General features: G+C 40.0%; 1 protein-coding gene across 3 annotated transcripts in view; it reads left to right on the forward strand.

Moving 5' to 3' along the window:
* Nucleotides 1-14,865, forward strand: part of LOC100469206 (signal-induced proliferation-associated 1-like protein 1) — a 127,287-nt gene that overhangs the window by 43,374 nt on the left and 69,048 nt on the right. For all 3 annotated transcript variants that reach the window (XM_034642441.1, XM_034642442.1, XM_034642443.1), the window contains exon 4: nucleotides 7,477-7,651. In XM_034642441.1, coding sequence (XP_034498332.1) covers nucleotides 7,477-7,651 — 175 coding nt within the window. The remainder of the gene's footprint in view (nucleotides 1-7,476; nucleotides 7,652-14,865) is intronic.

Genomic DNA, 14,865 nt, shown 5'->3' on the forward strand with positions numbered 1-14,865 from the left:
CATATCTTGGCTTTTGGAAGTAAAGCTGTAATAATCATAGGGGTTCATTTATCTTTTTGAATTAGTGTTTTCATTTTCTTTGGGTAAATGCACAGTAGGGAATTACTGGATCATATGGTATTTCAGTTTTAATTTATTTGCAGAATCTCCATTCTGTTTTCCACAGGGGCTGTCCCAATTCGCATTCCCATAGTAGTGCACAAGAGTTCCCTTTTCTCCACATCCTCATCAATACTTGTTATTTTTTGTGGTTTTGATTTTAGCCATTCTGAGGCAATATTTCATTGTGGTTTTGATTTGCATTTCCCTGGTGATTAATGATGTTGAGCATCTTTTCATGTGTCTCTTGGCCATCTGTCTGTCGTCTTTGGAAAAATGTCTATTCGGGTTCTCTGTTCATTTTAATTGGATTACTTGTTTGGGGTTATTTTTTCTTTGGTGTTGAGTTGTATACGTTTTTTATGTATTTTGGATATTAACCCCATATCAGATATATTATTTGCAAATGTCTTCTGTTCACTAGGTTGCCTTTTCCTGTTGTTGATGGTTTTGATTCCCTTCATTAGACAAAAGCTTTTTACTTTGATGTAGTTCTCAATTTGATTTCTTTTAATTAATGTGTGGAACCTAAAATTAAAATACAATACCACTTACAATTCCACAATAAAAAATGAATGCTTGGGTATATATCAAACAAAACATGCATAGGACTAGTATGCTAAAAACTGTAAAACATTGATGAAAAAAATCAAAGAAGACCAAAATAAATGGAGAGACATACCATGTTCATGGATTAAAAGACTCAACATATTAATGATGTCAGTTCTCTCCTAATTGATATAGAGTCAACACAATATTAAAATCCCAGTAAGATATTTTATAATTATAGACAAGATTATTCTGAAATTTATATGGAAAGGCAAAGGGACTAGAATAGCTAAAACAATTTTGTAGAAGAATGAAGTGGGAGAAATCATTCTTCCTGATTTTAAGAATTATTATGTGACTTCCTGATTTTAAGAATTATGTGACTATAGGATAATAAAACCATGTTTTATTATTGGGACGACAGACTAACGGATCAATGGAACAGGATAGAGAAACTAGAAATAGTACCCACCCCCACATATATCCAACTGATTTCTTTTTTAAGATTTTATTTATTTGAGAGACAGAGCACACGTGGGGTGAAGGGCAGAGGGAGAAGCAAACTCCCTACTCAGCAGGGAGCCTGATGCGGGGCTCAGTCCCGGGACCCCGGGATCATGACCTGAGCTAAAGGCAGACACTTAACTGGCTGAGCCCCCCAGGCGCCCTATCCAAGTGATTTTCGACAAAGTGTAAGAACCGTTCAATGTAGGAAGGATAGGCTTTTCAAACAAAAGTGCTGGGACAATTAAATATCTATAGACAAAATAATGATCTTGACCTAAACATCACACATTGTACAAAAATTTATCCAAATGGATCATTGTTTGAAATGTAAAACTATAAAAATTCCAACAGTAACATAGAAAAAAATTTTTGGGACCTGGGACCTGGTAAAGGGTTCTGAAATACAATACTAAAAACTTGATCTAGACAAGCAATAACTGAGAAAATGGTATTCATCAAAATTAACATCATGCAGTGCTTTTTTCCTTAGACATTTGCTGTTTATTGTGGGCTTGGGGCTTAAGTCCACATAAAGCTGCAGATAAAAGTTCAGTGACAGATCAGCCTTGATTTCAGGAGGGCTGCAGAAATAAAAAACGGAGTTCAGGGATCACTGCATCTGTAAGACAATCAGATTGAAATTCTAGAATGGAAAATATAGCAAAAGTTAAAATTTCAACAGATATGTTTAAGAACATATTCGAGCAAAAGAGAAAATTGATGAATTGAGGATAAATTATCAGAAAATTGTTTTTCTTTTTCTTTTCATTTTTTTGTTTCTGTTTTTATCGTGATACATATACTCTTTAATCTTCATCCCCTAGTTCCCCATATCCCCCCCACCCCACCTCCCCTCTGGTGGCTACCAGTTTGTTCTCTGTAGTTAAGAGTATGTTTCTTGATTTGTCTCCCCACCCTCTTTTTTCCTTTGCTTGTTTGTTTTGTTTCTTAAATTCCACATATGAATGAGATCATATGGTATTTGTCTTTCTGTGACTGACTTTTTTCACTTAGCATAATACTCTCTAGATGCAGCCATATTGTTGCAGATTTCATTCTTTTTGATGGCTCAGTAATATTCCAGTGTGTGTACATCCACATCTTCTTTATCCATTCATCAGTCAGTGGACACTTGCGCTGCTTCTGTAGTTTGATTATGTAAATAATGCTGCCATAAACATAGAGGTGCAGTTACCAGAAAAGTTTTAACTGGAGAATGGAAACAAAAAAAAAAAAAAAAAGAGAGAGAGAAATACAGAAAAGTACCTAAAAGGCAGTGAGCCAGAATGAAATACGTATATGTGATGGAATTCCCCAGAGGAAAACAAGTAAAGCATTATTTGGGGGACAGAATCAGTATTTGAAGAAATACTGATAGAAAGGTTTCCAAAACTGATGAAAGATAATGAATTAAGATGGATTTATGGAGCTCTGCCTGCCCTAAACATGATAAATATAAAGAAAATCAGGCATAGGTCCATCAGGATAAAAATGTCTGAAAATAGAAGAAAAAGAGAAAAACCATAGACAGAGGGAAGAAGGACCTTCATAGAAGAACAAGACAACTAAATGTTAAAATCAACCATTTGTCAGGCTCTGAAGCCTAAAGAAAAGGTAGACGCCAGGACAGGTTTCTAGAGTGCCAAAAGACTAACTCACAGTGGATTTTACCCAACAAAAAGATTCATTAAAAATTTAGGCAAAACGTATTTATAGTGGGGGGGGCAATGATCATCTGAGTGAGTTGATGCAGGAATCAGGAAACTCAGAAATGATGGAAATTTTCTGTATTTTGATGGTACAGGTGTATTAGAACTCATTAAATCAAATGGATGCAGTTTACTGTTCAGAAATTATATACCAATAAACTTGATGTAAAAATTCAAGCCAGATTTCTGCTTGTAGCCAAGATTAAGAAAGAGGGACTGAATTTACCTTTCTACCTGGAACAACTTTTAAAAAACGAGGCCAAACAATGAAACAGTGGTCTTTATTACTTTGGGCATCAGACAGCAAAGGACAGTGATCTCTGGGAGGTGGGATACAAATTGAATGGACAGGGAGATCATACCAGCTTTCTGCCTGAAGAATTTGCAGACTGCAGTACGGGGAGGGGCATCTGTGGAAGCCCAGCAGTCTCCCCGACTGAGACTTCCAGGTGAGTCCCGGGAAGCCAAGGAAGGTGGAGTTTGCAGAGATGAGTACTGTTAAGTGTGCTCATTTGAGGAAACGACTTGAGGCCAGGGTGAGAACCACCTTCCGGGTTTAGGGGGGCAAACCCTCAGTTCTCCCACAAGGCCAGGAATAGCTTCTGCCTCCACCAGGCCGACTGGAGAACCTCCTGGTTCACGTGGCAGAGGAGTCGTCTCAGGACGGTTTGGCCTCAACAGTGGGGCAAAATTATCCTTAAGTTAAACATTGCTGTTGTACAACCTAATGGAGTTTAGAAGCAAGAACTGAAAGGATCAAACTATTTCCAGATATCTGTGTCCCAGAGCAAAGCTCAATCCCCCCAGGCATCACGGCCCACACTCTGAGAACTGCCTCACAGTGAAATACCATGACTCATAGTGACGGTTTTAATTTTCTGGATTAAGTCAGACAGTGTAAAGGTTTCTAAGAATTTGAGAACTGGGTTATTCTCATGGTCTTTGCTGTCCCAGTAGCCTTCCTGAGGCTGCGACACCAGGCAAGAGGAGGTGAAAATGCCGAACTGAGAGATTGGTTGTTCCAATCTGTTTCTATTGGCGAAGGGCTCTGACTTCATCATCCATCTTTCCAGACACTCAGGGCTATGTAAATCCGATGGCAGTATTTGTTTCTTTGATTCTATGTTGAGGTATCCACTTTATTAGAAGAAGAGTGATTTTATGTCCTGTTGGTTCCTAGCTGTGAGAGCCCATGTCACTTTTGATGGGTTTTAAGGACACTTTGCTTTATTGCGATTAAAGACCTTCGTCTCAAATGTAGCCTTTGTCCTGTTGGATTGACCATCATTACTTGTTATAAAAGAAACATTTGTGGGTGTCCAGACACTTCCAGAATGCTCCCTGTGAACAGTTGATATGCAGGCATGGAATTATATAGCATGGCCCCAGGATTACCCCAAACTGTGGATAAACACAGCCAGTTCCCAGGATGGCTTCTGGTGTCCTCATAACTGTATTTTGAGCATTATATAGAAGCATTGTGTATTTGTATATATAAACCCATACAGATGTGTTTGTGTGTGTCTCCAAAAAAAGTGCTGTTTTATATAACCTCCTAATGACTCAAAACCCCAAACCCTAGCTCTGCCTCCATTTACACTTGCTCTTTCTCTTGCAGTGTTCCTTATTATATTTACATAACTCCTCTCCACCAGTCCCTCGTATTCTGGCAGGGAGCAGGGTTGCTAACTAGGGGTTCCAGGAGCCTGCCTCCATAGAATACCACCTATCTTGATTTAATTGCACTAGAAACCAAGAATACAGTCATATTGTCACGTTAGCGGATAGAGCAGTGACATCTGGCACAGTTTCAAACCGGAGGAAATCTGACATTCTAACAAATTTCCTAATCCTCTTAAAGGCTCCTTCTTTTCACAAGCAGCAGATGCCAGTTTGTTCCCTGAGCTGCCGGTGGAGTTCACTAGAGGATGAAAAATCCGTCAGAAAACGGCGGCACACTGTCTCATTGTCCTCGGATTCATTTTCTCTGGTGGTTGAGGGGAAGTTTCCTCACTTCTCTCCGTAGTGAACTCCTATTTCTATATAAACGAATCCTTTTGAATGTTGCACAGTGAAATCTTCGGCCTTTATCTGAGAAGTTGTAAAAAGCCATCCACAAATCCCAGTGTCTGGATGATGCTTTCTGTTGAACAGGGTGACTTTTGTTTTATGTTGTGGCCTGAGAAGGCTGATCTGGGAGGCACAGAGCCAAACAGCAAATAGCCCAAAACCCCTTCCTTTCTCCACATGCCTTCTTCTCTTTGATAGCCCTCCCTGCAGGGCAACAGTAAAGATTCGGCTGTATGAAGGCTGCTTTTGTAGTGGACACAGAGCCTACCACTATTTTTTATTTGTTGAGACCTGATAGGGTAGGTACTCAGATTAATTCTAAAGCCAAGGTGAGATCTCTACCTGTGGGAGTCCCCGTGCAAACATGAGCCACATTCAGACGTTTGAAGCAGGCCTGCTGAGAGAAGGGTGAAATGTCAGCCATGTGCGATAAATTTTATTCTGACTTTTGTTCCGTTTTACCTACATGTGGTATATGAAAATGAACTAAGTCAAAAGTGTTTGTCGATAATTTAATGAAGTAGAAATAATGTGACGTCACATGCTGTTGTGAAAATATTCCATGATTACTATATCCGGTTATTTGCAAGTTTCCGGCTTGGAACTTGACCTGCTCGCCGGAGTAGGGGGAGCAAGGGGGAGCCTCTTATGCAACGAGAGCACTCCCCGGGAGCTCTCATGTCCGCGGGGGTCGTATAAAGGCCGTGGAGCTTCCTTGTCCATGAGGTAGTGTGCAGTGGATGGAGGAAAGCAAGTGAGAGTTTTGCCCCATGACATTTTCTTGTTACTATGCTGAATCATTTGGTTTAGAAAGTTGGAAAGAGCAGTTCAGGTTCACAGTCCCTTATATAAAATGGTAGGAGCCGGCTTTCAGAATTCAGAAATGTCCACGTTTTAGAAGGACAATAGAATGTATACACCATACAGAAATATTCCCACTGGTATCTGAGACAGCACCCCACTATCACATTAATATTCCTACAGGGGAAAAATGTGAATATTCATGTAATGTAGAATAAATTAAAAGTATTAATGTCTGCCCATATCAAGTTTTACTGCCAAGTCTGATTGCCTAAATTTGGTTTTTACCTTTCAACTTCAGAATTGCAAATAGGGGCTGTGGATTCAAGCCTGGTTGAATCTTGGTATAGAGCCAGCCATGTCATGGGACGGAGTTTGTAGTGTTGTGTCTCTCCCTACTGAGCTTGTCGCTTCCTCTTACATTCTCGACTCTGCTGATATTTGCTCTATGGGCTGTTGTGAGCATCAGCTAATGTATCTTAAATTCTAAACAGCGATTGGCATTTAGTGAGTATTCAAGAAATGTTAGCTTTTACAATTTTGCCTCTTCCCTTCCCTCTTTCACTTTGGGATACAAAAATTGACTGATGCGCTGCACTGTCACTCTGGAAAGAGGCCACAGCAGTGTAGAGTGCCTCGATTTCACTAGGGCATTAAAAGTCTAAATTTTTATACTGAAAACTAATGTCTTGGGGTGTCTGGGTGGCTCTGTCGGTTAAATGTCTGGCTCTCGGTTTCAGCTCAGGTTGTGATCTCGGGGTCTTGGAATCTAGCCCCATGTTGGGCTCCCATGCTCAGAGGGGAGTCTGTTTGAGATTCTCTCTGTCCCTCTGCTTCTGCCCCCCCTCCCGGCTCATGTGTGCACACACGCTGCTCTCTCTCTCAAATAAATAAATAAATCTTAAAAAGAAAACTAATGTTTTGTTAAATGACTAATACCACCGTAAAATTTGTTTGCAGAATGACTAGACTTTTCAGTGATGAGTAAATATTTTGATTAATGTTGCATCATATTTAAACCTCCTGAATGATTTGTTTTAACTGTCTTTGAGGAAGGAATATTTGCCACTAGCTGATTGCCATTATGAAACCCCTTTTAAAGTTTCTATTCAGGCTCTCGTCTTTTAGAAAAATATTTGAAAAGTATATTGTTGATGATGCTAATGCCCTAACAAAGATATAACTGAGGTTTATAATTTAGTATATTGGAAAAGTGGCATTGGGAGTGAAATCTTCCAGTTCTACCAAAAAAAAAAAAAACCCGAAATTCACAAGTACATTCATGGGCTTTTTAGTGTGAATGTATTTTAAAGTATCTCTTATAAAGTGGACCTCTGCTTTTAAATTTGTAAAGCCTTCCCCTTTGAAAAGGGGGAGATGATTAAAGAAGAATTCCCTTTTGTTGTCAAGCTGTTTTTTAGGGCCTCATTTTGTACTTTGTAATCCATTCAGAGAACTTCCCTAAAGTATCAACATCTGTTCTGATGATGCGTGACCTAGATGTACAGAAAGTGTTGATTCGTTTTCCTGGCCTTTTCTCTTAATTTGTGAAGATTAGAGTTGCAGATACTTGTTCTGTATTTTTTTGGATTAGAGACGGAAGAATTGAAACGGAAGGATTTCAAGAGAAGAGAGCTGTTGACTTTCTGGGGGGCACGTGCCCTGCAGGAGTTAGGAGCATTGGGTGGGGGGCATAGTGGACCCGCCCGTACTTACCGGCACTGTACTGCCTCTCTTACAGCTGAACTATCAGCAGAAGGTGGGCATCATGTACTGCAGGGCTGGACAGAGCACCGAAGAGGAGATGTACAACAACGAGTCAGCCGGCCCGGCCTTTGAGGAGTTCCTTCAGCTGTTGGGAGAACGTGTTCGGCTCAAAGGATTTGAGAAGTACCGTGCACAGCTTGACACCAAAAGTAAGAAATACTTATACTCTCCTGCTACGCTTATTTCCCTCCTGCTGTGTTGATGTTCATCTGCTAAATTGCCCATAAAACAACATTGCCATTTACTGCAGAACACTGCTGCCGATAGGGGAGAAGAAGCCAGAGAGGGAGGATGTGGCACTGAAACAATCGAAGACTATAATCAAAGTAGCTAGGATTGGACTGTTTAAAAAAAAAATATATCGTGTTATCAGAAGTGTCGATGTGAGTAGTAGAGCAGTGGGTGCAAATCACGCAGAATGGCTCCTGGATAGTGTTGCATAAATTTCACTATATTTAGCTGAATGCTAGAGTGATTAAAAATTCCAGAATCTTGGGGCGCCTGGGTGGCACAATGGTTGGGCATCTGCCTTCGGCTCAGGGCGTGATCCCAGCGTTCTGGGATCGAGCCCCACATCAGGCTCCTCCGCTAGGAGCCTGCTTCTTCCTCTCCCATTCCCCCTGCTTGTGTTCCCTCTCTCGCTGGCTGTCTCTATCTCTGTCGAATAAATAAATAAAATCTAAAAAAAAAAAAAAATCCAGAATCTTATAACCATCTGGTCGTAAGCCCTAGAATTTTTTTCTTTCATTAATTTCTTTCATAATCCTTGTGCTTATCTATGCAGTCAGTCTTCCTATGGTTTTCTTATTCATTTTTGTATTCTATTAATAGTGAGGGCTTTTGTTTGCTTATTTTCTATTTTTATTATTCATAGTCTAATCGAATCCCTAAGAAAATAGGCTTCTTAGCTTTGGTATTAGTTTGGCTCCTGAAATTCGTTGATTAAAAGCACAATGATGGGGAAGGTTTTTTTTTTAGTTATGGCTCATGTACTTTCATGGAAGTTCATGAACATACATGTACACTCCTGTTCCCCAGGTCATTAATAAAACAGTGCAGTTCTCAAGTATCTGTTTAGGTTAGAGTAGGTTGACGTCTGCTGTGTGTCTGTGAGGAGGCAGTTTTAAATTTTATCTCAAAATCCATCCACGGACACCTGTGACCTGTTTTTCTTTGAGAGGGTCTTTGGATTAGCACATCTGTATTGCAGTCTATAGTAATCTCTCCGATTTTCTGTACAGGAAATTAAATAAGGAGTTGAGTCATGAAAACAGAAAAGCATTCATAAACGCCACTGCAGGGAAGAATTTCCTGTTGCCATGGTTTTACCGTTGCCAACTTGGAAACGACATGCAAGAGAGACTATTAAAGCCCATAAATAGTCTCAACTCTTAAATATATTTTAACGTTCCATACTCTGCTTGCAACTGCATAAAATGTTAAATCTCAGTATGCCCCGAGACTCTTCTTTTCCAGATACTCTGACATTTGCCCTATTTGCTTCATTCATGTTGTCCCAATTTGTTGTGTTATATAAATTATCCTCACCACAAAAAGCTATATGAAAGGCTCTGGAAAGAAAATATAATAAGCACCATGATTTTTTTTTTAACATATATTAGTAGTTTCAGGGGTAGAATTTAGTGATTCATCAGTTGCATACAACACCCAGTGCTCATTACATCAAGTGCCCTCCTTACTGCCCATCACCCACTTACCTTCCCCCACCTACCTCCCCTCTAGCAGCCCTCAGTTTGTTCCCTACAGTTAAGAGTCGTATAGTTTGCCTCTCTCTCTGTTTTTATCTTAATTTTCCTTCCCTTCCCCTAGGTTCATCTGTTTCGTTTCTTAAATTCCACATGTGAGTGAAATCATATGGCATTTGTCTTTCTCTGACTTGACTTATTTCACTTAGCATAATACTCTCTAGTTTCATCCACGTTGTTGCAAATGGCAAGATTTCATTCTTTTTGATGGCTGAGTAGTATTCCTGTGTGTGTGTGTGTGTGTGTGTGTGTGTGTGTGTGTGTGTGTGTATGTACACATATATCCTCTTTATCCATTCATCGGTTGATGGATATTGGGGCTCTCTCCGTAGTTTGGCTGTTGTGGACATTGTAAACCGGGATTCTATGCATGAGTGGCCAGATTAGAATTTGATAAGACTGTGTATTAGTTGTGCATGCACACGTTCCCAGCCACTTCTTGATGATGAAAGGCAATGTGAGAAATATGTAGCAAGAACATGCTTATGCAGTGGGGCATCAAGTAAGACACTAGAATAAGCCAAATCAGCACTCTGTGCATATTCTGCCTTGAAATCCCAGTAACCGTGAAGGCTAGAGGGGGATGAGCCTGGATTGGCAAACTGTCTCTGATGGCACACTTTTCAGTTCTGTGCAGCCGCGAAGGGTTCCTTTTTGCTGTAGTGGACTCCTTTAAGGCCCCTGTAACCTTTCAGGGCAAAGCTGATAAGCAGATGAGTCTGTAGTTCTTTTTCTGCCCTTTCACAGTGTCAGGTCTCCTCCAGGGAACAGAATGTCAGGGTATTTCTAGTCTACAGCCCTGAAAGAGGCAGTTTGCATATTTACCTCTCTTACTTGAAGCTGACAGGGTCAAAGCCAGCCTCTGCAAACCACCAGCAGCCTCTCACTGGCCGTGGCTCACCCAGAGATGAGGCTTTGCTCTGTGTGCTAGGAGGTCATCTCACACATTTTGTCCAACCTTATTTTGTGTCAGGAAACCCCTTCTTTCAGTACAATCATTAAAAGAGAAAATGCTGGGGCGCCTGGGCAGCAAAGTTGGTTAAGTGTCCAACTCTCGATTTCAGCTCAGGTCTTCATCTTAGGGTCATGAGATTGAGCCCCAAGTCAGGCTCTGCCCTGGGCATGGAGCCTGCTTAAGATTCTCTCCCTCTTCCTCTGCTCCAACCCCCTCTAAAAAAAGAGAGAGAGAGAGAAAGCTTTCCAGTCCAAGTGTTCCTAAAGGATCATTTCCTTTACATTTGACAGTGTAGATGTGATTGGATCTATGGATTTGTAGTTTTCATCAAATGAAAGTAGTAATTGCCAATCTTGATATCTTTATTTTTTTCCTGTGCCCATCTTCTGAATCTCCAGTTACACATACATTAGATCACTCTCTAGTGTACCATGGGTTAATGAGTCTATATTGATGTAATTTTTTAACCTTTTTTTCCCCCTCTGCTTCCATTTGGATAATTCCTGTTAATATATCTTCCAAATTCACTGTGTTTTTCTTTTCTTCCATAGTGTCTTAATCTGCTGTTAATCCAGTCCAATGAAATTTTCATTTCAGATATTGTCATCTTCGGTGCCAGAATTGCATTCGGTCCTCCTTTTCTTAATATTTCCCACTTTCTCCTCATTAGGTTCATGTTGTCCTTTAATAGTTGAACATATTTATGATAGCTGTTTTAAAGCTTTTGCGTGCCAGTTCCCTCATCCTTGTCATTTGAGGTCTCCATTTAACAGATTTTACTCCTGCTTTTGAGTTACGTTTTACTGCTTCATGTCTCTCGTTACTTTTGATTAGAGAATGTGTATTGTGAATATTTTATGGTTGAGTGTCTAGATTTTGTTGTCATCTTTAAAAGGAGCGTTGAGTTTCGTTTTGGTGGGCAGATACATTACTTACAAAACAGCTTGGTCTTTATGAATCTTGTTCTTAAGCCTTATTAAAGCATACGTAGAGCAGTTCTTTACTCTTTAATTTAGCTCTACTATTAAGGCATGACTTTTCTTGTGTCTGAATACCTGCACATTCAGTGAGGTCTCTTTACTGTGGTTAGAGCTTGAGTGTCTTCCAACCTTATGTGAACTGTGAGAATTCTTTACTTTACAATTCTCTGGTAGTTTTTCTTTGCCTAATAGTTTTTCTGTCTTTCTTTTATTGAGGTATAATTGACATATAGCATCCTATTAGTTTCAGATGTAGAACATAATGGTTCAATACTTGTGTATATTGTAAATTACCAAGTCTAGTTGACATGTGTTGCCATACAAGGTTACAAAAATTATTTTCTTGGGATGAGAACTTTTAAGATCTTCTCTTAGCAACTTTCAAATATGCAATACAGTATTATTAACTATAGTCACCATTCTGTACACTACCCTAATAGTTTTTCTCTCCCTGGCTTTTGGAATCTTACTCTCTGTGTGCAGCTTACCATTCATCCCAAGATTCAAGGGGACCCTTATGCAGATTTCTGAACCTCTTTCACTGTGTAGTTTCCTCCTCTTTGGTATTCTGCCCAGCAAGTATCAGCTACTGCAGACTTCTTGAACTCCACTATGTTTTGACTTCCCTCTTCAAAGCCATGCTCTGTGTTGTCGTTCCAAAAGTACCTCCAGGTAGAAAACCTGGTGGGAATCAGAGGGCTCATCTTCTTTGGCTCTTTTTTCTCTGGGATCACTATCCAATGCTGCCTATTGTAAAATGTCTGAAAAACGTTGTTTTAGATATTTTGTCCGTTTTTCTAGTTACTTATATTGGGAGAACAAGTCCTGTACCAGGTACTCTTATGCCTGGAAGCAAAAGTTCCAATATGTTTTATATTTGTTATCTCACGCAGTCCTCACAGGCCTTGCTAGGTACCAGTTATCCCCATTTCACAGAATTGGCTTCTTCAGATTAACGTGCCCCAGTTTAGATGGCTAGGAAGCCCTAGGGAGGTAGAACAGATCCCGGTGCTATGGTTAACGAAGTGTTGGAAGTGTTCGGAGAAAGCATAAACGTAGAATTAAGTACTGCAAAGCCCAGAGCTCTGCCATGTGGCTGTCTCCCCCTCTCTCAAGCCCTTGGGCTCAAATTACCCAAGCCATTTTGAGAAATGGCTCTGCTTGTTATGCATTACAGTTCTATTCAGATTTTAGGAAGAATTGATGGAGCTTTTGAACCATTTCTTGTTTTTCCCAGTTTTTCATATAAAGTCCATTTTCCTGGTTCAGAAATAAGGTCTTTTTGCAAATAAGCTACAGATGTGTCAGGGGTTAGAACAGTTCTACAGTGAAGACATTTTCAGTGGTGGATTTTTTTTTTCTTCCTTGCATTGTCTCCTCATTTGGATGACATAACCTCTAGATAATTACCATCCTCTCACACTACAGTAAATACAAAAATAAACTTCCCACCAAGCAGCTTGTTGTTTGAAAGCTGGAGACCACCTTCATTTTTAGCTGTGCGTATGGATGATTGTTTGGGAAACCATTTCCTGGATGAGGCTTGTTTGTCAAGGCAGAACATAGGAGACTTTAGAAGCCCTTTGGAAAGCATTCCTTCAAAGCCTTACCTTCATTAATTTGCAGCAATGTTAGTGAATGCTTGTTACTTCCTCCATTTTTCAGCGGTGTTACAAAAACCACTGAGATTCAGAGTCTTAGAAAAGCTACAGGTTTTTTCATGAAGAAAATAAGTCCTTATTTATTTGGAATTTTAAACTTTGATAGGGAATTGGATAGAACTAGCATTGCTTAAACGCTTTGCACATGCAAAGGGCCAATTGGAGGCGTAGACACTGATGAATGAAGAAAAGGATTCTTTTTTCACCTCCTTAACTTTGACCTGTGTTATAAGGGAAGGTTTTTCCTTTGAGCGGTCCTGGAATGCACTTGGTAAAGAAATTAAAATATGTAAAGGTCCCTTTTTAAGGAAACTACCCTTTTTACCTCAACTGCACAAAATTCTAAATTCTCATCAGCACAACCTGAGCACCTGTCATGGGCTAGTCCTTTCATACATGTTACTTCGTGTAATCCTCACAGCAGCAAGAATATTGATGGACAGAGAAGCGAAGTGATTTGTTTATGGTCACTTAGCAAATGGTGCTACTGTCCTTCACATTCAGATCTTATTTCCAAATTGAAGAATCCAGGTAACTGCAGGTGCCTTGCCAAGTGAGTCGTTGGCAGAAAACAGTAGTAGCTAACTCCTCCAGGCCAGCCCCACACCGTCTCTTCCTCACCTCTCTGTGTGTTACTGATTTGAGAAGCCCTGAGTCCTGGGTGTATTCACATGCACACTCACACACGCCTTGAGCTGACACAGTATGGACTCAGCTGTCATGGCACAAAGGGAGGACAACAAACTCTTCTTGATCCTGACCCTCACTGAAGTAAAGGCACCCATCACCTGGCCACAGCTAAACATACCTTGAAAAATTATTAGTAAACATGATAGATGCCAGAGCAGGGAGAATTCTTGATTTCCCCAAATACTTCATTAGTGAATGAGTGAAATAGTAACATAAAGGCAGAAGAGTGTCTCGTCTCGATTACAGCCCTGGCTGCGTTTCTGAGCATTGAGTTCTGCGTTCCCCAGACCCTGAGGCAAGGTTGCGTGGTTGGGACATCTGGGGGTCTTCAAGGGATGGTCCCCAGCAGCCAACTATTATTATATTTCAAATTAAATAAAGGGATAAAAATGAGACTTACAAGCTATCTGATTTAAATCGTGCATTCGATGTGTTCCATAGTGGTGGGTGCATTTAATTAACGGAGCTGAAGCTTGCTTCATTCTGTTGACTTTATTTAGCCTACATGCGTTTAGTTAATGAGATTACTTTTCTTTTGTGTGCATAAATATTTAAAACCAGGAACTTTCCTGAAATCAAATTACATAGGCTTGTTTTCCTTCATCTAGCTTTCTTAACTCCGATACATCTATCAGTGATTGAGAAATGGTTGTTACAAAAGTCTGATTACTTTTCCTCATACAGATTTGTACACATAGACCTTATCAGCCAAGTTCCAGACTACCTAAAAGTAAAGGCGTTGAGCCAGAAAGAGCAGTCAGGGATGAGTATGACATTGACCATATCTGAAACTGCTCTACAGACTCATTAACCAATTCATATCATCGTAAACAGAAGTGCCTAATGTGGGGTATTATGTGTCTACACTTGTTCAGAGCAGTTGAGAGAAATACTGTTATCATTCCTTACTTATTCAGTGCCTTCTTATCATTTGCGTTGAGTATTGGAAATTTTACTTTGCATGACTTCGTGGGGAGTGCTGCCCTATTAGTGGGTCTGTGCCATTTGCCGGTAATATGTTTTGGAGGCAAGTCACGTGATTATCAAGATGACCCGTAAGGTCCCTGAATTACTCTTTAACCTTTAGAGCTCCGTGCCAAGTATGAAGGAGTGTATCTTCCTTCTGCCCCTCTTCTCCAAGCATATTTCCCTTTAGAAATTTTTTAATATATATTCTCTTCAGCCAGAGAAGAAAGGATTTTTGTCATTTTCATTTTCCTGATTATCATGATTTTAAATTTTTCATGGTTTCAGGGTTTCAAGGTCACTAAAAATATCATAATAGCAACATTGGATGCTTTATTTTTAAGA

Source organism: Ailuropoda melanoleuca, chromosome 14 (assembly GCF_002007445.2).
Source record: "Ailuropoda melanoleuca isolate Jingjing chromosome 14, ASM200744v2, whole genome shotgun sequence".
NCBI lineage: Eukaryota > Metazoa > Chordata > Mammalia > Carnivora > Ursidae > Ailuropoda > Ailuropoda melanoleuca.